This window comes from Ovis aries, chromosome 2 (assembly GCF_016772045.2).
Source record: "Ovis aries strain OAR_USU_Benz2616 breed Rambouillet chromosome 2, ARS-UI_Ramb_v3.0, whole genome shotgun sequence".
Lineage (NCBI taxonomy): Eukaryota > Metazoa > Chordata > Mammalia > Artiodactyla > Bovidae > Ovis > Ovis aries.
In genome coordinates this window covers 69,180,647-69,199,988 of record NC_056055.1, presented here as the reverse complement: position 1 = coordinate 69,199,988, position 19,342 = coordinate 69,180,647, and the positions used below count along the sequence as shown (strand labels likewise).

The 19,342-nt window shown below is 43.0% G+C and overlaps 1 protein-coding gene across 2 annotated transcripts in view; it reads right to left on the bottom strand.

Annotated features, from left to right (window-relative positions):
* The window catches only part of DMRT1 (doublesex and mab-3 related transcription factor 1), a 92,266-nt gene that overhangs the window by 33,358 nt on the left and 39,566 nt on the right, over nt 1-19,342 (bottom strand). For both annotated transcript variants that reach the window (XM_027963916.3, XM_004004342.6), the window contains exon 4: nt 5,849-5,993. In XM_027963916.3, the coding sequence (XP_027819717.1) occupies nt 5,849-5,993 (145 nt within the window). The remainder of the gene's footprint in view (nt 1-5,848; nt 5,994-19,342) is intronic.

Below are 19,342 nucleotides of genomic sequence, written 5' to 3'. Positions count from 1 at the left end.
TCGAGTGAACTGTAAACGCTCTGCCCCTGGCCTCACACAGCTGCTGAGCCCTGTCCTATGTGTGTCCGAGGACTTTTACATAAACAGCTCATTATAGAAAATAAGCACCTCAACTGTGTTTCTGTCTCCTAAAAAAGGCAGAGTTTGAAGGTAAGGAAGGGTGGGTTTGCAGAGGAGCCTGTCACTTCTTTGAGGTGGAAGAGGCCAAAGACCCGGAAGAAACAGGATGCAACAATTCTGACTTTCAAACTGAGCCTGTAAGACGGCAGACAAAAATATCTAAGTATTTTCACCTTTACCATTTTAAATCTAAACCTCTTCGAAAATGCTGGCCAGCCACATATACTCTAAGAACTTACTCAAGCAGTCAATATGTAGAGAAAAATGCCTGTTTACAGATATGAAGGGGCTTCCCTGGTAAAGAACCTGCCTGCAATGCAGAAGACCTGGGTTCGATCCCTGGGTTGGGAAGATCCCCTGGAGAAGGGCATGGCTATCCACTCCAGTATTCTGGCCTGGAAAATTCCCTGGGCAGAGGAGCCTGGCAGGCTGTGGTCCATGGGGTCACAAAGAGTCAGATAGGACTGAGGACTAACCCTTTCACAGATATGAAATGCCACCTACTTGCAGACGTGTGTGCATCTATTAACACAGCAGTATTACTGTGGAAACTGCCTTTTTATTCCAAGTTGAGGAAGGATCATTTCCAGAATGCTCCTATCACCACCTTCTAAACAACTTGCAGCTGTTACTCTGACCTGGCTACTCTCATACATAAACAAACCAGCCCTCCACCTGGACAGTAGGTCAGTATTTTTCAAATTATCTACAAGGAGGGACCTGTTCTGTTGAAATCCTTTTTCCAGTTTCCAGTCTGCCACAATCTGATGCTTTTATAAAATACAATAAAAATGAATTTCTAGAATCATAATGCAAAAACTGGAAAATAGTGTGTTTTTTAGCTAGAGAAACTGGAACCCTCATACACTGTGGCGCAAATGTGAAGTGGTATCGCCAGTGTGGGGAACAGTTTGGAGGCTCCTCAAAAAATTAAACACAGAATTACCGTATGATCTAGCAATTTCACTCCTGGGTATATATGCCCAGAAGAACTAAAAACAAATCTTCAAACAAAGACTTGTATGTGAATATCCATAGCGGTACTATTAACAACAGCCAAAAAAGAGTGGAAACAACTCAAATATCCATTAACAGATAAACAAAATACAGTACACCCATACACATACTTAGGCTATCCTAAGGAACGAAGTGCTGATACATGCTAAAAATTGTACGAGCTTTAAAAATTGTGCTAAGTGAAAGAAGACAGTCCAAAAGGCCACATATTATGCTTCCGTTTACACAGAGCATCTAGCCTAGGTAAATCCACTGAAACAAGAAAGCACACTAGTGGTTAGCAGGGACGGCGGAAGGGAGGATGCAGAGAGCTGGCTTCGTGGGTACCGGGCTCCCTGTGGGGACGGAGGTGACCTGAAACTACGCAGGTGAAAGTGGCCAATCCTGAGACCTGCTAAATGGCACTCAAGTGTGCACTTTACGACGGTTAATGGTTAATTCAGGTGGGTTTTACTTCAATGTAAAAATGAAGTTCTAGGAAAGTGAAAGACAAAATCTACTAGCCCCAATATTTTCATTGTTCAATAGATAGAACTGGTTTGTCAAGTTGCTGTAAAGTTGTTTACTCTTAATTCCTTTGCTGATCTCCTCTTAGACCAGTGACAAAACATGCCCAGCCCGCACCTTGGGGACCACTGCCCTATGAGGGGGTGTCCTTGGGGATCCTCCCCACCTTGCTTACTCAAGAGTCACTGCTATTATCCTGGACAGTTGTGCCCCCCCAACACACCCCACACCAGCTTATCTTAATATAACCTATTATAATAACCTCCTTCTTTAAAAAAAAGAAGAAAGGACTTTCCTTGAACTCACCACCTTCTTCAGGTACTGCTCCCCTCCCAGTAAGACTCCTTCAGGAGCTGTTTACACTCACTGCCCGGATGCTTCTCTCCCATGTGTCCTTGAACGCACAGTCAGGCTTTGGTCCCCACCTCCCCACCACACTGGCCACTCATCAAGCCACCGATCATTCTGATCATTTCTACCTTTCAACAGCCCATGGTCAATTCCAGTCCTCATCTGATCTATCAGCATTATTTAGCTGGTTCATTGAAATGCTTTCCTTCCCTGCCTCCCTAGATACCTTCATCCTACCTCATGGGCAGGAGAAGGCACCTACCTGGCTCTACCCTTTGCTGGTCCCGCTCATCCACCAAACCTCTCAACTTTGGCAGGCCTTAGAGCTCAATCCTCGGTCCTCTATTCTTTGTCTACACTCACTTCTCCAGGTGATCCTACCATATTAACTTCAAATAACAGCTACACACTAAACTCTCAAGTGTTATTTCCAGCAGTGATACTTCCCCTCAACCTCAGACTTCATTCATCCAACCCCTAACTTGATGAACCACTTGGATGAATTATGTACATCTCACACTTGAGTGAAAGTCGCTCAGTTGTGTCTGACTCTTTTCAACCCCATGAACTGGTGCCTCCCAGGCTCCTCTTTCTGAGCGATTCTTCAGGCAAGAATACTGGAGTGGGTAGGCACTCCCTTCTCCAGGGGGACCTTCCCGACCCAGGGATTAAACCCAAGTCTCCTGCATTGCAGGCAGATTTTTCTACCGTCTGAGCCACCCAGGACGCACACTTAACATGTGCATAATTAACCTCCTAATTCCTGCAAATTTGTTTTTCCCATGAACTTCTTTACCTGACCGAGTAAGTAGAAACCTCAAGTTCCTACTTGATCAGATCAAAAATTACAGAGTCATTCTTCACTTCTCCCTTTATGTCACATCCCAAATGCATTGCCAAATCTTTTGTTTCTACCTTCAAAATGCACCTAGAATTCAACCCTTCCACACCCCCACCCCGACTAAGCCACTGCCGTCTTTTGCAAGAATTACTGCAATAGCCTTCCAGCTGGTCTCCCTGCCTTTACCGTGCACCCCTACAGTCTGTTCTTAAACAAGAGCCAGAGTGATCTTTAAAAACCACAGGCAGACATGTCACCCCTTTGCTGGAAATCCTCCAGGGGCTTTCCATCTACTTGAGACAAAAGCCAAAGTCCCTGCAATGGTTCATGAAGTCTTACACACTAAGGCCTCACCATTTCTGACCTATGTCCTTATACTTCTCAGGACATAGGAGACAGAATGGATCCTAGCCTTTCTGCAAAGAAAAACATTAAACAGAAGCAACACAGCAAAAGTAAAACTTCCCCTGTGATTCTTTCCCTCTCTACATTTCATTTTCATGTTACAATCTTCACCAAAACCATAAGAAAACCTTGAACTTGGACACATTTCTTTAGATAGCAAAGAGAGGTTTAAACTTACCTTTAAAGAAACCAAAGAAAAATGGATTTAGTGGATAAATTTATACTTAAGACTTTACAAACAAAACATTAAATCTACTGCGAAGGCTGTTTTTCAAATTACTTATAAGTCCCCACATAGGATAACTGATATACTACTTACAAATCATTATTTGTTAATGCAACCCACCATAGGACCTCAACTCAAACCTGGTAGAATTGATAAATGTAACTGGTAATCAGCCAGCCTCTATCACCTTCTCACAAATGACTATCCTGATGCCCCATCCCTGTCCCCACATCCTGTCACCAGCCTCACCCCACTCACCAGAGTGTATCTCACCCCACTTGTACCTGTGCCGACGATAAAACTGATGCCCCAGGAGATGACCCTGGGGTGTTCCTAATGATCCATAACTTTCTCCTTCCCCGTCCCTACCCACCTGCTCTGTGAAAGTGTCATGCAATGTAGAAACCCAAGACACCATATATTTGGAAGTTATAAAGCCATTGTTTCTTTAAAAAATAATCTGAGACTTGGATTTCCTATTAATTCATATTCTCCTTCTCCATGGCAATTTCGAAGTAGATATTGCTGAGATTCCACTGCATTTCTTCCTAGCTATCTCCCTCATGCCTGAAGCTTGACCCTCCTGATTAATTATCACTGAGTTAGAGGAGGACCAGAAGGTTACACCTGAGGTCTCCTCACACCAGACTTTCAAACACACGTATCGCCAGAAAAGTTCTAGGAAATTTTAGGTGTTATTGACCCAGTCTCTCACTATGGACACTGGGGTGGCTGTCTTTTTTTTTTTTTTTTTCCTTCTTCCCCCTGTAACCTCTCTCCTTCTGAGTCTCTTCCTTTTCTGCCATAAATTCAAATGTCTACTGCGCCTCTCCAAATTCCTTCCTCTCTGCTCTAGTAAATTTCCTCTTATCTTTTTGTCTTACTGCCTTGCTCTGAATTTACACCTCTGTCTCCAGAAATGCCAGTGCTTCTAAAAATATTCCATTATTCCTAGAGCAAAGAGCTCAGGCAATTTCTTCTCGAAAGTAAGTTTCAGTCCTAATTTGCTATATGAACAAACATTTCTTTAACTGCTTCATTCCTAAATTGTGCCCTGGCTTCTTGAGACAATGAGTTAGGAATCTGACCTTTTGTTTTGGGATGGTGTCTTCTTAAAGACCAAGCTTACTTACAAATCATACTTACTACAAATTATATCCCTTTGTTCATTCATTCCCTCAAACTGATGAATAACAGATATCACAGCAGCTAAAAAGGTATATAAGATGTTCCCTGTCCTTAAAGATCTTATAATTCAAATTACAGAATCAAATGCAGCATGTAAAAAGGACCACATGGGCAAATATTAAATAGTATGAATATTTATAAAACAGAATTGTGCTTGTCCACTCCTGAAAAAAGTGATTATTAATAAAACTCAAAGTGTCATCAACAATGTGTGATTCAGTCTCTCCACAGTTCACACTGTCAGTCTCCTCGACCTATGTATTCCGTACTAACAAAACCCTTTAATTTAGTATGGAAAATAAAGAGTAACTTTTCCAGATTTTCTAGACTTCACTGTTCTGAATTTGGAAATCAAAGCATGGTTCTAATTTTCATTCTCTAAATATTCATTTTTACAAAGAAGCCAGTTCTTTATAGAGAATCAAGCTATCTAGAAAACCAGCTTCTTTTGTCCAGTACAGAGTTAAGTTCTAATAGTGGGTTTCTCTCCCAACTCACTATTGCCCTGATTTCCTGAATTGTGACTGCTCCTTATTTTCCTAGATCAAAACATGATGCTGAAATACAAAAAACTTAAAAGCAGGACGTGAACACAGCAGCCATAAAAGATCTACCTATCATCACAGTGTAAACACTGGGGAGAAAGTTAAAACTGAAGTTGAGGAACTGCGTATTTCAAAGTGCTCTGTCAGTTAAACAGTCATTTTTTATTTCCAAGCCATTATATCAGAGTTATTTGCATTGCTACTGCATAAACTCTGAGATCTATTGTATTCAAAAATGTTTTATTATGTTATTTCCTCCCGCGAAAGATGAATATACCTTCAATTTTACATTGGAAAAGTTTTGGAAAAGTAGTCTTCAATACCGAGAGATTCATTCCACCAAAAATATCAGGACTTAACCACATTTAAAGGGCCCCTGATACTGCATACTGATCCTCCAGAAAATGTATTTTTGGCTTCTGATCGGAGTCTCTATCTTATTCCTACTGCTCTGTGTGTCCGGAAGAGAGAAACATGATACTGAGAACCGACCAAAGCAAAAATCATTCCATAGTTAAGTACTTTAAAGGATACTTATACAACCTTTCCAACAGCTGCTAACTGGTAAGCTGTTTGAGAGGACCAGAGACCCAGTGCTAGCAGGTATCCCCTCCACCTCAAATCCAGACTGTGTAACCAGAAACCTACCGCTCGCTTTGGCTTCCGAGTAAGAGGGGCTGTCCTCAAAAGTGAAGATCTGGGACATGCTCTGGCCCAGGTAGGAAGGAGGCGGGTAGTAAGAATGCATCCTGTACTGGGAACTCACTGCGTGGCGGTTCTCCGAGTTTTTCATCTGCTTAAGAAAAAAAGAGGGAATATGTTGAGACCACAGTTACATGTTACAAGAATTACCCAATTCTTTACGTTAACAGAATAATCTCTTAAAGTTGGAAGTGTCCTCACCCATGAATAAGTATGCTCCTCCAGTGCACTATTTCTAGTATCTAGAAATACTAGCATTGTGTAGCCTGAAGTGCCTTTTCTATCCCAGGGTCCCCTCAAAAGTACCCCTCTGATGCCAAATGGTCGCAGGATGCTCCACTAGTAAGTGCAAAAGAGAACAGGGCAGTAAAGATCAGAGAGTGCTGCTTATGAACCAAGAAAACCCCTGTAACGCTGACCTGCACGTCTGATCTGGAACAAGTTATTTAAAATGTGAAATAATATTTCACTCCCTCACATGTCTCCTTATGTGTAAAACTGGCATCTTACCCATGATTACCTTTCAGTGTTCACATCAAGAGAATGTTTAAAACAAAAAAAAAGTACACCCTTTGTGAGAGTCAGCTGGTATCTTCAACATGAGGCCACACTGGACGCTGTCACTCAGAGCCCATTCCTGCCCCCTCCTATGCTCTTCCCTGCAGCAAAGAACCAAGTCTAGGAGCTGAGGCTCTCAGGCTCTCCTGTCTCCAGGCTTCTGGAGGTGATTTGGATTCCACTAACAGCACATTAAATGAGATCTGGAAGGCAGAATGGAGGCACATGCTGCTCCTCCGGCAGGAGTGGCAGCTGACACTCAGCTGACCCAATTTTTTCTGGCAATCAGACCCTGCCTTGGGGACCTCAAGTAGCTTTAAGGTAAGGAGCAGTGCCTATAGCATTCTGACCGCTCATTCAAATCTAAGGAGATGAAACCGCCAGGCTTAACCAGGATTCCCACTCCCGCTTTCCTAGCTCTTCCTGGCCACTTTCAAAAACACTAGAATTATTCTGAATCCTGCACAGACCTGGCTAGCACAGACAGTGAGCACTAACCGAGGGATCAGATCTACAGAGCAAGAACAGCCAGACCAATAGCTAGACTCTTATTACTTAGATTGCCTTTAAAAAACTAAATTCAGATGGTATTAACTTTACTTAAAAGGTCAACAATTTGCGACTGTTCAAGGATAAGCCAATTCTGTTTAAGAATTAAGAACTAATTTCAAAAATCATGTTTTTCAATCCGATCTTTATAAAGATAGATGATAAAGAAAATATTACTAACTTGACAGACCTGGTAGGATAGAAGTAGGTACTGGGCTTCCTCAAGATTTTCTACGAATGTCTAAATTCTGGACAGTTTCCTGCGTGATACAGGGCTATGTGTATGGCTGAACGTTATGGCTTTGCTTGGTGGAAAGGCCTAACTCCCTGTGCTAATCTGAGAAGTTTCAGGCATTCATGTTTGACCCTCCCTACTGCTCCCCAGAGGATGCTGGCTCTAATACGGGTGAATTACTTCTTCTTGCAGAAGCATAGACTCCATTCCACTTGATTATTTCCTTACAAGTGGAGTTTATATGGCAAGTTCCCTTTATCCTTTCTAGTTTGCTTTTCTGATACATATAAAATGGAATTTCTTCCAATTCTATCACCTCATTTTCAACCATTATATAAATCTTTTCTAAATAAGAGGGCAGGCAAGCTGTACTTGGACTCAGTCATTAAAGACAGACAGTTTTTCCCCTTTGGCTATTTCCAAGTCGGAAACCATTAAGAAGCCATGAAATCATTTAAAGTGAGGATCAATGGTCAGTTGACTGCATGGACACAGTTATCAATTAAGACTAGTGCTTCCCAGGGCTCTCTTAATGTGTATTCAAACAGCCTGGGGATCCTGTTAAAAAGCAGACTCTGACTTAGTAAGTGTTGGGTGGGGCCTCCCAGAGTGACATGCTCTCAATCAGCGTCTCAATCAGGAGATGCCAATTCTGCTCGATGGACTAAAATAAAGGATCCTTTCTCTCCTGCTTGTAGCCCATAGGGGCTGTGACCAAAGGAAGACCAATGGTTTACAGATATCAACTTTCTACCTGAACTGAGGGAAGGCGGGCTGATGTAAAAAGATTTAAATTTTTTCATTCTTTTTCTTTTTATATATGAAATTCTCCAGAGCTAAAGGATTTCCTTCAGGGGTCTGCTGTCATCTAGAATTCCTGCAGTGGGAGTAACAATCTCCGACACACATTAAAGAGCCATTTTTGCCTCTATAGCCCTGTGTCAAGTCAAACACAAAGTCTAAGTAATGAACACTGAATTAGAAACCGAGAGTAGACTTTTAAGTTCAGTGCCCTAATGTAACCCATGGAGTCTCCACTCTGGGTGGTGAGTTGGGCACCTCTTCTTCCAGTTTCACAATATCTTACACTCAAGCTCTTCAGGGAAAATGATTTTCTGCTTTCCCCATGTACAAGAAAACTGACAGGGCCTCCCTGGTGGCTCAGTGGTAGAGAATCCGCCTGCCAATGCAGGAGACAGGAGTCTGCTCCCTGATCGGGGAAGATCCCACATGCCTTGGAGCAACTAAGCCCGTGCACCACTGTGGAGCCTGTGTGTAGAGCCTGCTTGCCGCAACTGCCGACGCCCCGGAGCCCACCCTCTGCAGGAAAAGAAGCCACCGCAGGGAGAAGCCCAAGCACCATAGCTAGAGAAAAGCCCAACGCAGCAACAAAGAGCCAGCACAGCCAAAAAAACAATAAATACAATTATGTATTAAAAAAACCCTGACGGGATTTGACCCTGAAGGCTCTGCAAAGTACCAAATCTTGTTCTTTTACTACGAATTTTACTGTAAAGCTTTTTAAAAAAAATTTCACTAGAGCAGGAGTCAGCAAGTGTTTTCTGGTAAATGGCCAGAGTAAGTATCTTCAGGCTTTGCAAGCCACAGGTTCTCTAGAAATCAGTAAATGAATGGGCGTGGCTATGTTCCAGTAAAACTTTATTTATAAAAATGCACCCTAGTCCTCAACCTCACTCCCAGTAGAATTCAGGGAGGCTGAAGACCCAGCAGCATCTAAACCTTGGTTCTACCCCTTGAGCATCAGATTTCAATGGTCTGGGATATGGCCTGGGCCCTGGGTTTTTTCAAAGCTCTCCAGGTAAATGCACCGTGACACCTGTGTTCTAGGATTACCTACGTATTTCCCACACCCAGAGAAGTATGAAATCCTCAGTATCAAGGAAAAAATACAAAAGGTTAAGTCTGACAAACAGACTGACCAACTGCTGCCAATCCCAATGTGTATATTTGAAAAGAGATTCAGATAAACCATGGATTTTTTTTTCTTTCAACTAAATCTTGAAACAAACACAATTTCAAAATCCATTCAGGTGTTTGCTTTTCCTTAATTCCTTTTCTATGTTTTCAAAAAGCATCATATATACCACCATATGTAAAACACACAGCCACTGGGAAGCTGCTATATAACATAGGGAGCTCAACTCAGTACTCAGTGACAACCTAGAGGGGTGGAATGGGGTAAGGCAGGTTCAAGAGGGAGTGAACATGTGTATACTTAGGGCTGATTCATGATGTTGAATGGCAGAAGCCAACACAATATTGCAAAGCAATTATCTTCCGATTAAAAATAACTTTTAATGTAAAAAACTAAACAAGAAAGCATCAAATAATAAGGATTATTTGGAAATAGGTTTTGAACCCAGACTTTTGATTTCTCCAGTGAACTCCCAAAAAACTGAGCTGTAAAAGACGGAAAAGATACAAAGGGTCAGACTCCACCAGAGGTTATTAAAATGTGAACTTACTGAGGTCCCCAGTCATTTCACCTGCTCCTAGAGGAATAATCTAACAAATAACCATCCATGTGACAACCTAGACATAAGCGAGAGAGCTGGTTTGATGCATTTCTAACTACACATGTAAACCTCTGCAACATGAAGTTAGAACTGAGTCGTGATTCACCCAGAAAGTCCAGAAAACAGCATGGAAAGATGAGATTTAAAACTCAAGATCACTTCTTGCTTCCTTCTTACTCCTTAGGAAAAAAAAAAGACAAAATCACAGTCTGCAACTCTAGGTGAGACAAAAACAGGTAAATAAGGAAACCTCTGAAACATCCTGTTTTTTTACTTTAAACTAGCAGTACTCAGTGGGGGGCAACGTGTCTCCTGGGGACATTTAGCAACTTCTGGAGACACTTTTAACTGTCACACTGCAGGGAGTATTGCTACTGGCCTCTAGTGAGCAGAGACCGTCCTCCCCTGCACAGGGCAGCCTCACAACACAGAACTGTCCACCGTTTTGATACCACCAAGCTTGAGAAAACTTGCTTTTAACTAACCTAACACTACCCCCTTGTGCTCAGCTCCTCACCTCCAGCTAAAACGCAAAGTTCTTCTGAAGGACACAAGGTGCTCACAAACGAAAGGTCCTGTTCAGCTCTGCTGAAAGGACGCAGTTTTTCTTTCGTTTATGCAACGCTCCCTTGTTTCTCCTCAAGAGTTTATTTTTTTACTCCTTTAAACAAACGAACCAAGTAAAACCTAAAAGTCCTGGATTCCAGTGAATTATGGCTATTATTATCAGCATGCGGTAGCTGGCAAGGAACAGGCATGTTTATAATCTTATTACCCACCCCAGGTCTCTGAACCAGAGTATGACCTACAGATAGGAGCTGGGCTGGCGGAGAACGTGCATGGTATTAGTATTAACCCCGGAGGAAAACCTAACAGCTTTGGGTTTTATTTTCTTAAACTGTTGAGAACATACAGTGCAGTAAATCAGAAGCATAGGTTTCCTTCTTATATACCTCAGTCACCCTTTTTCTAAGTAATAACAATAAAATCCCAACAGAATGTAAAAATGTTAGACCCCATTTCCTTTAAAAAAAAAAAAATCCTAAATACTACTCACTGGTGGTCTATTAACACTTCAAATAGGAAGAGTCTGGTCTCACTCTGAACCAAACACTCCATCCAGGGACCGACTAAAAGAGATTCCTCAAGACCAAGTACTGGTCTAGTTTATATCAAGCAGGGCTGAGCTGCAAAGAATTAGAGTTGGTGAAGAAAGGGAATGGTCTTCGTAAGAAGAGTGACTGTATAGGTTAATAATCCTAATTGCAAGGAGGGGAGGTTCAGGACGGTGGGACACATGTACAGCCATGGATGATTCATGTCAGTGTCTGACAAAAACCACCACAATATTGTGAAGTAATTAGCCTCCAATTAAAGTAAATAGATAAATTAAAAAAAAAGAAAATAGGGTTGTTATAGCATACAAAGCTTAGACCCCAGCTCTGTAATTTTAAGATGCACAAATATGACTATATTTGCTTTAGTATTTTATATTAATAGTCTCAAAGTGTTTATATAATATTTTAATTGTATGTGATCATCTTTTTCCATTTAATGTGATACATTAAATATTTCAGTCATTCATAAATAAAACGAATAATCCTAATTGTCAAACCTTTGGTTTTAAGAATAGAAAAATTTCTATAAAGGAAAGCTTCACATGCTGGAATTATAGGTCTGGTGAAGTTAAGAGTGGAGGTTAGGGCTGACTTTTGCCCCCATTAAAGGATTTCTTGATTTTCTTTTAAATAATAATTGTATTTACTTTTGGCTGTGTTGAGTCTTCACTGCTGAGAGGGCTCTTCTCTAGGTGCAGCTACTGGGGCCACTCTTTGTTGCGGTGGCTTCTCTTGTTCCAGAGCACAGGCTGCAGGGTGTGCGGCCTCAAGCCGCAGCACGCGGGCTCAGCAGCTGCAGCCTGTGGGCTCTAGAGTGCAGGCTCAGTAGCTATGGCACACGCGCTTAGGTGCTCCACGGCATGTGAGGCCTTCCGGGATCAGAGACTGAGTCTGTGTCTCCTGCAATGGCAGGTGGATTCTATACCACTGGGCCACCAGGGAAGCCTGGATTCCTTTAGTTTTAACAGAAGCTTCTTTTCAAACTATTTGAATGGGATGCCTGATCACACACTGAGTGTCTTCCTAGTCCAGGGACCTTATCTAGGCCAGGTGCTTCCCCTGGAGGCAACTGCCCATCCACCTTCTTAACTAGGCACCTGATTTATCCTCTCAGACCCCACACATCATATCTGGAAGGAGTTATTTTTATATGATTGCTGTTATACACACAGTTCAGAGATTACTGAAATATCAACCAGCCCAATGCTGAGTCAGCGCCACAAGCAGACTCCCCACAGCTACACTCTGTTCCTCCCTTCTTGCTTCCCTGGAGGTTAGTTCTCTCTCCTGACTTTATTAGGAGTTAACCTCCTCTGCAGGGCCCACCTCACTTTCTCTAAGGTTCTACATTATGGAGTGCCTGTACCACTTCCCTCCCTAAAGCCAGGAAGAGAAAAGGGAACAGGCAGACTGGCCTGTGAGGACTTGGCCCCTGGCCCCGGGCACTCCTTCAATGGGGGAAGGAGCTGTGTTTGAGGGTCAGCACTTAGATATTGGAGAACATAAGAACGGTTGTCCAGAAATGGAAGAGATGCTCTTCCTCCTTAGAGGAGATGGGAGGGGGAAAGCATGTGTATACAATATAGTAGAAAGGGCAAATAATTTAAGCAATGATAAATCTAAGGTGTTGAAAATTGTAACCCCCATGCTGCCCAAAGTTTCAAACTTGCTAAAGCACATGCTAAAGCTATGACACCTGCTAAAACAAAACAAAACTTATGTGGGCGAGCTCTTCAAGAAGGACAGGAGAGAAGCACCTAAATTCCAGGCAGGACTATAACAGAGGTTTTAAAACATAAGAACACCATGAGATGAACCATGGGAAAAACACCATAAGATGAACCATGGGAAAAACACAAACTCTGGAGAAGACATAGAATAGGAATTCGCATCATTTTATAAACTTTAGAAGATGGGAATTGCATATGAAACCAGATTACCACTGAGTTTATTAGCAGTCCACTTTGATTGTCCTTAGTAAAAAAAGAAAAGATGCAAATATCCCCACATTTACAAAAGTCCAAGTTAATTTGCTAAAACTTGTGTTGCTCAGTTGGCTGTTTTCCCATCAGCATCAGCGGTATAGACAGCAGTTTACTCCCTTACACAGTGACCCTTTGCGTGTGCAGGCTTAGGTGCTCCGTCATGTCTGACTCTTTGCAACCCGTGGACCATAGCCCACCTGTAGCCCACTGTCCATGGGCTTCTCCAGGCAAGAATACTGGAGTGGGTTGCCATGCCCTCCTCCAGGGGATAGTCCTGACCAAAGGATCAAACCCGCCTCTCTTGTGTTTCCTGCATTGGCAGACGGGTTCTCTACCACTAGCGCAATGGGCCCCAAATAATTCAGCTGCTGCAATCAGCAAATACGTATTTTTAAAAACAGTATGAAAAGAAATGAAATAAAACAAAAACAGAAATATGAAAATTCACTGCATACAATATGGAAAGAGCTATTTCATAAAATTTTAATTTTGTGTTTGTATGTAGGTACAAATATATACTGGGTCACAAGATAAAACATTTCTTACTGTGGATCTTGGTCCAAAATGTCTGAAAGACATTGGTGTAAGAAGTAGGTGAAGGGAAATAAGGACCTTTAGAAACAGGTACATAGTAAGAAAAAACAAAACTCTGGAAAGGGTTCCTTTTCCTGGAAATTTGAACGGTTTTATGCATTTCCAGGGTTAACAAAAGAGAAGGGGGGTTCATTTGGAACCAGCCTCTGGGACCAGCCCAGCGCTTTCCTCATTTTTCCTAAACCACAAACTTACACAGGATTCTCTAGCTCCTTCAGAGCTAGAAAACTTGTATTTGTCTCATTCACAAATCGAAAACCACAAACCCTGACTTTCCAACCAAAGTCATACAGAGCCAGGCAGAAATCGTTCACATAAAAGCCAACAGGAAACAGCTTCAGTGAAAGAGCTGGTTTGTATTTTTAAATTTCTGTTAATAACTATCAAGACACAGCACTCTCCACTTTCTTTAACATGAAGACTCTCAGAGCATTACATATGCCTCTGTAGACAGGTGGAGGGGGCTTAGGAATGGTGGCATCCTTTATGAAACCTTCCTGAGAAATATAACTGGCCGTATCTCACAGCTGGGGGGATGAGGTGGGATGGAAACCAGATACTTGAGTCGTCATAATGTAATCATCATGAACGCAGGAAGAAACTGCTCAGAGACATCATCAAACCTGGTTCCACTCACAAAGGGATTAGGAAGAGAAGGCAGCATGCAAGGCAAGTCAGCCTCGGAAGCGTCTCTGCTAAACTAAACCACCTTTCCCATTCTAAACGAAGGCCTATTATAATATATAATCATATTATATACTTAAATATAGTTAAGTTAAATATATATAATATACAATTATATAAATACATTAAATTTTAAACACATTAAATATATATTTAATATATTTATTATATAATATGTAATTATAATTATATATATGGCATGCTGCAATTCATGGGGTTGCAAAGAGTCAGACATGACTGAGCAACTGAACTGAACATATATAATATGTAATTATAATATATAATAGGCCGATAATATAATATATAATCTGCCTATTATAAAGGCCTACTCGCTGCCCTTGGTTTTTAATAACTCTTCATGTTTTCACTGCTCCAAGATCAAATATGAAACATTTTGGGAGGGAGTCAGTCTGAAAATGAGAAGAAAAAATGCCTGTAACCACAACATTTGGGAACTTTGATTTTAGAACCAGAAGTATCAGAGACATCCATTTCTGTCCCCATCTTGATGGACAAATTTAATTAACCTTTGCTACTCTGTTCCAACCTACTGTTTTAGACAAAACTAGTGACCCACAAACAATATGTTACCATCAGAATTTCAATGGCGGCGACATCAAGAGATATAGCCCTATCAGCAGTATCGGGAAATAAGCCACTTGGATTAGCTGCTCCAAGAAATATGCATTATATTCACGTCACACATGAGCTGTCAGAAACATTAGGATACTTTTAGCATAAATCAGCAGTGTGAAGGGCATCTTATGAGCACCGAACATGATAGACTGCTTGTAGGGCAAGGTGAGCCTGTCTGGGGCCTCCTTCCAAGTGTGAGCACACGTGCGCCTGTCCTTTACCCAAACTGGCATCAAAAACTGGAACACAGGCTGGTGACCACTGATGAGCACTGCACCCAGTTCATGGTGGGTCAGGGGCATGGAAAGGTACTTCCCACACCAGACCCACGATGGGAGCCCACCTCTAAGTGACCCAGTGACTAGAGTGTATGAGAGAGAGAGATTTAGATGTGGTGAATACTGTCAGTACTGGGACTCTCCTATAATCTAGCATCTCAAGTCTCTGAAAACATCATACGTTTTATCTTATAACAGCTTACACCATAAGATGTAATATAACCCCTCATGGTTTCATACCAGGAAAACCAACCATGCGCTGCCCATGAGGAGGGCAGAGATATGAGGACACATGTGCACTCAGCCAGGCAAACCAGGGTTCCAAAAAGAGTGTTTTTGAAAAGAACTGTGATGAAAAAAGGAAGAAAAATGAAAGCATAAAATGAAGAGATAATCCCTTTTCCTCTGTTCCTTGGTCTTTCTATGAACCCTGCTCCCAGGAGGTTGTGCATCTCAAGGAAATGCCTCAGGGTCAGGGTCTCCCAAGAAAGGGGGTGCTGAGAGCAATCTGTCCTGGGTACAGGCCGTAAGGGGGTACACTCTCTGAAGAGCACTTTTTACAACAATAAAACTAAGTCAACCTGCTTCTAATTATCATCAAGCAGGGGCAATTCTAAACAAGAGCAGTGATGAAATACTTGTCCTCACCCCGCCTCACCTCACGCACGGGCACAGCACCGCACAGAGCCCACCTTTCCACAAGGCAGCACGGGCCCTGGCAATCTCCAGACTCTGACCACAGCAGTGATCAGAGAACTGCATGTGTCCTCTCTCACATCTACCCACCGTGCGATGGCACCGGGAGGGACAGCGCAGCACAGGGCTAGGCGTGGGGCCGGCACTCAACGAATTAACGATTAACACACAGAGGAGCTCCTTACACACGCTCTGCAACAGGATGGGGACTTCTCACGACTGCATGCTTTTTGTTTTTCTGCTACTATATTCCTAATATAGCTCCAAAAAATAGGGCGAATCAGCCTCTGTTATGCATTCCCTTGTTTTGGTCTTTATCCAACTGATGAGGACCACTTACCAGGACACAGAAATATGGACTCCCAAGAAATAGGAGACTCACTCATGCACATACTTAAAACTTTCTGAAAAGCAACTAATTTTATATCTTGTTGACATCTACTTAGGAAAAAAGTAAGCTAAAATGGCAAATGTAAATAGATGAGGTTTTGGCCACAAGCTCAACTAAATCAAATCTGAAAGCTTTTTAAAAACTGTGATCTAATTATCTAATTTTCAGACAGATTACAGAATTCCCAAATGACTGTATTATTTACTAACCCAATGCTGTTGTTTCAGAGATCAGACACAATCTCACAACAGACAGATAATATCTTTCCTTCTGCCTCTAGTAAACTGTGGAGGAGTCCCTAGAGTAGATGAGCCCTTTCCAGGGTTTCCCAACTCATTTCAGATTAAACTGGACTCATGTCAGAATTTACTGGGGTCTCTCAAAGGTTCCTAAGAATCCGAGGTCACCCTCCATCTGGATTTCCTAGGATGCTTCTGGACCGCCTCGGCCATGCTGAGAAACAAACCCGAAGCATGGCTGAGGCCCAGCCCCTCCCCGAGATCCTCTCTGCCTCCGAGCAGCCTTCGAAAAGTGCCTGCGGTTTCCAGAGGCCAGTTCAATTTTCCTCTGTAATCCAGCTGTTTTTAACCAAATACTCTGAAATGACTCTCCTGCTGCTGCGCTGCAGTGAAGGAAAATTCCGCACACCCGTCTCTCACCATGAATGAGCTCAGCTTCTAAAATACCCACCACCCTCCCTCAGCTTTGGTTCCAGACCAGGAGCCAGCAGAAATCCCATCACCACCGGCATCAGTTCTTACAACACTGGCCCTCCTGCAGGAGCAAAAGCAAAGCACATCGTTCAACTTTCATAACCTGTGCGAGAGAACCACCACTCCTTTCAGGAAAAGTGATGAAGGCCAGGTGGTGCCTGTCACGATCACGGCTGGTTCCTATCTAGAGTGAGCGAGCACAGCAATTCCTCTGTGAAAACGCACGTCAGTGAGAAGGTGGTTTAGAGACAGAAGGAGAGGACTGTTTCCAGACGCACAGGCCTACTGCTGCCCCACACGCGCCTGACTGACAGGAGGGGTAGGAATCTGACGTGAAGGTCCAAGAAAGCTGGGTTTACTGTTTCTCCCTGAATGAGAACAATCTACTGAGGAACTGTTTCAGAAGAGAAAATAACAAATGTGGCCAAGACCAGACAGTCCACTTAAAGGGAAGTTCATAGCAGAGGCAATGTGACCCAAACCTGGGGAAGTCTGACATCTTTACTTCACTGGCTTTAAACTTCCAGGCGTCCAAACTGACTTGTAAGTTCAAACAGAAGGTTCTCCACGGCTGGTCTTCTGAACTAGGAAGCCCAAGCCCCGTGTCCCAGAAAGCAGGGTCTACTTGAGGTGCACGTTAGAGTCTCACAACAATGCTGGACTAATGTAAGGGCCTTCACAGGGCCGAGATGAAGAGACAGGAAAAGATCTGGAAGGAGGCTGAGACAACTGCCAGAGCCGGCATACGGAAGACCCTGAAGAGCTCTGCTGCTGTCGCGGTGACACGACGCTGGTACGTGGCTTCCAGACTCTCTCGACTTCAGACCAGTACAACTTTTTAACACAAGGGTGGGAAAGACGGGGAAGAGCCTCCGGCTTCTTATATTGCTGAGGAAGGGCATTTACAGAAAGGAAAAACAAACAAACAAACAAACAAAAAAAACAACAAAAGGAATCCTCATAACATTAAAAAAGAAGTTGGAAGGGGAAGGTCTCAATGAAAACAATTGAATAATTTAGGTGTTAGAGAAACCCCCTTGTCTCAGTTTTCCTCATTTCTTTGTAAACCAGCACTAGCAACAGCCTGCATTCAAGACAGTGAATCACAAAATGCATTTCCAGTAAAATAAAGAACAAGCTGGCACCTACTGTCCACCATTGGTATCTAAACTGAATAATGCACCAAGAACATAAATTACATCTGGAGGTATTTACGAGGAAGAAAAATGTCAGTATCAATTATTTTTCTACGAAATGACTATCTAATCTAGAAATCCTAAAATAAGCACCTATAAAATTATTAGAATTACAGAGCTCACACAAGTGGCCTGATACAAAATAAATACACCACATCAGCAGAGTATCAACAGAAATGTATGTGTCTGTAATCCCCCTCTAAAAATCAAATTAGGGTGGTTAGCTCTAATAGCCCAAGGCAAATACCACATCTAATTCCCTTTTCCTGAGGAAAGAAATTACATGTTTTAAACTGAAAATGGTCCTACTGATTCCGCTTCTGTGTGCTTGAAAACTCTGTTTTTAAAGGACTGTCAGTGTCTGCGCACCAACAAATAGTGGCCAAATCCCACTTCACTCTAAAAAGAGAAGCCAGGGAAGTGAGTGATGGGACTGGAGTGGAAGCTCAGTGGATCACAGGAGTGTCTGCAGAGAGAGCGCCTCACCCAGAGAAAGAAGGCCCAGGACTGGGGCCGTGTTCCTCAGGGAGCCACTTCCTCTTTCTTAGCCAGTCAATGGGGAGTCTGATGTGACCAGATGCATATTATCCCGGGGGCCAGATAGTGCAACCCATAGGGCTGAGGCGGGCACACAACTGATTTGAATGCTCCTATTTTGTCTCCACAACTGAAGTAGACTTGCATTCTACCACCTTCTCCTTGATACACCGTTCTTCTAAGTTTAGAAACTTCAAAAATCAATGGCTTTATTAACGGTTAATTGCACTTGTCTCCCTGGGAGCGGGAGCCAGGAGCAAGCCTTGGCTGGCTATCCCTCTCCCCCACCTCTGGCCCTCTTGGGGGACCCCGAGGGCACAGAAGTGGAGGTGCTGCGACTGTGCCCACAGCGCACATGCTCCAGAAGCATTCTGTGAGCTGAGGCTGTTCTGATGTTGAATCACACTAATAAAAAGAGGAGGCAGTGTGAAAGCCAGGGCCCCAGCAGGCTGCTGGGTACAGGACGGAGAACACAGCAGGCAGCCAGCCATCAAAAAAGGCGCCTCTTCCAAGTGCCCTGCGGGGTCCTCCCGCCACAGTAGGCAAGTGCTGAAGGGCCATCCCAGTAAAGCCCACAGTGGGGGGTGGGGGGGGGGGCGCGCTCGTTTCTCTGTGCACCAAGGCCTAGCCGTCCCGTTGATTTCCTGCCTGTCTGTGTCTGTTTCAAACTCCAGGCTACACAGATGAGTCCCCATTCTCATATACCAGGTGATAACAGCCTTTCCCCAAGACC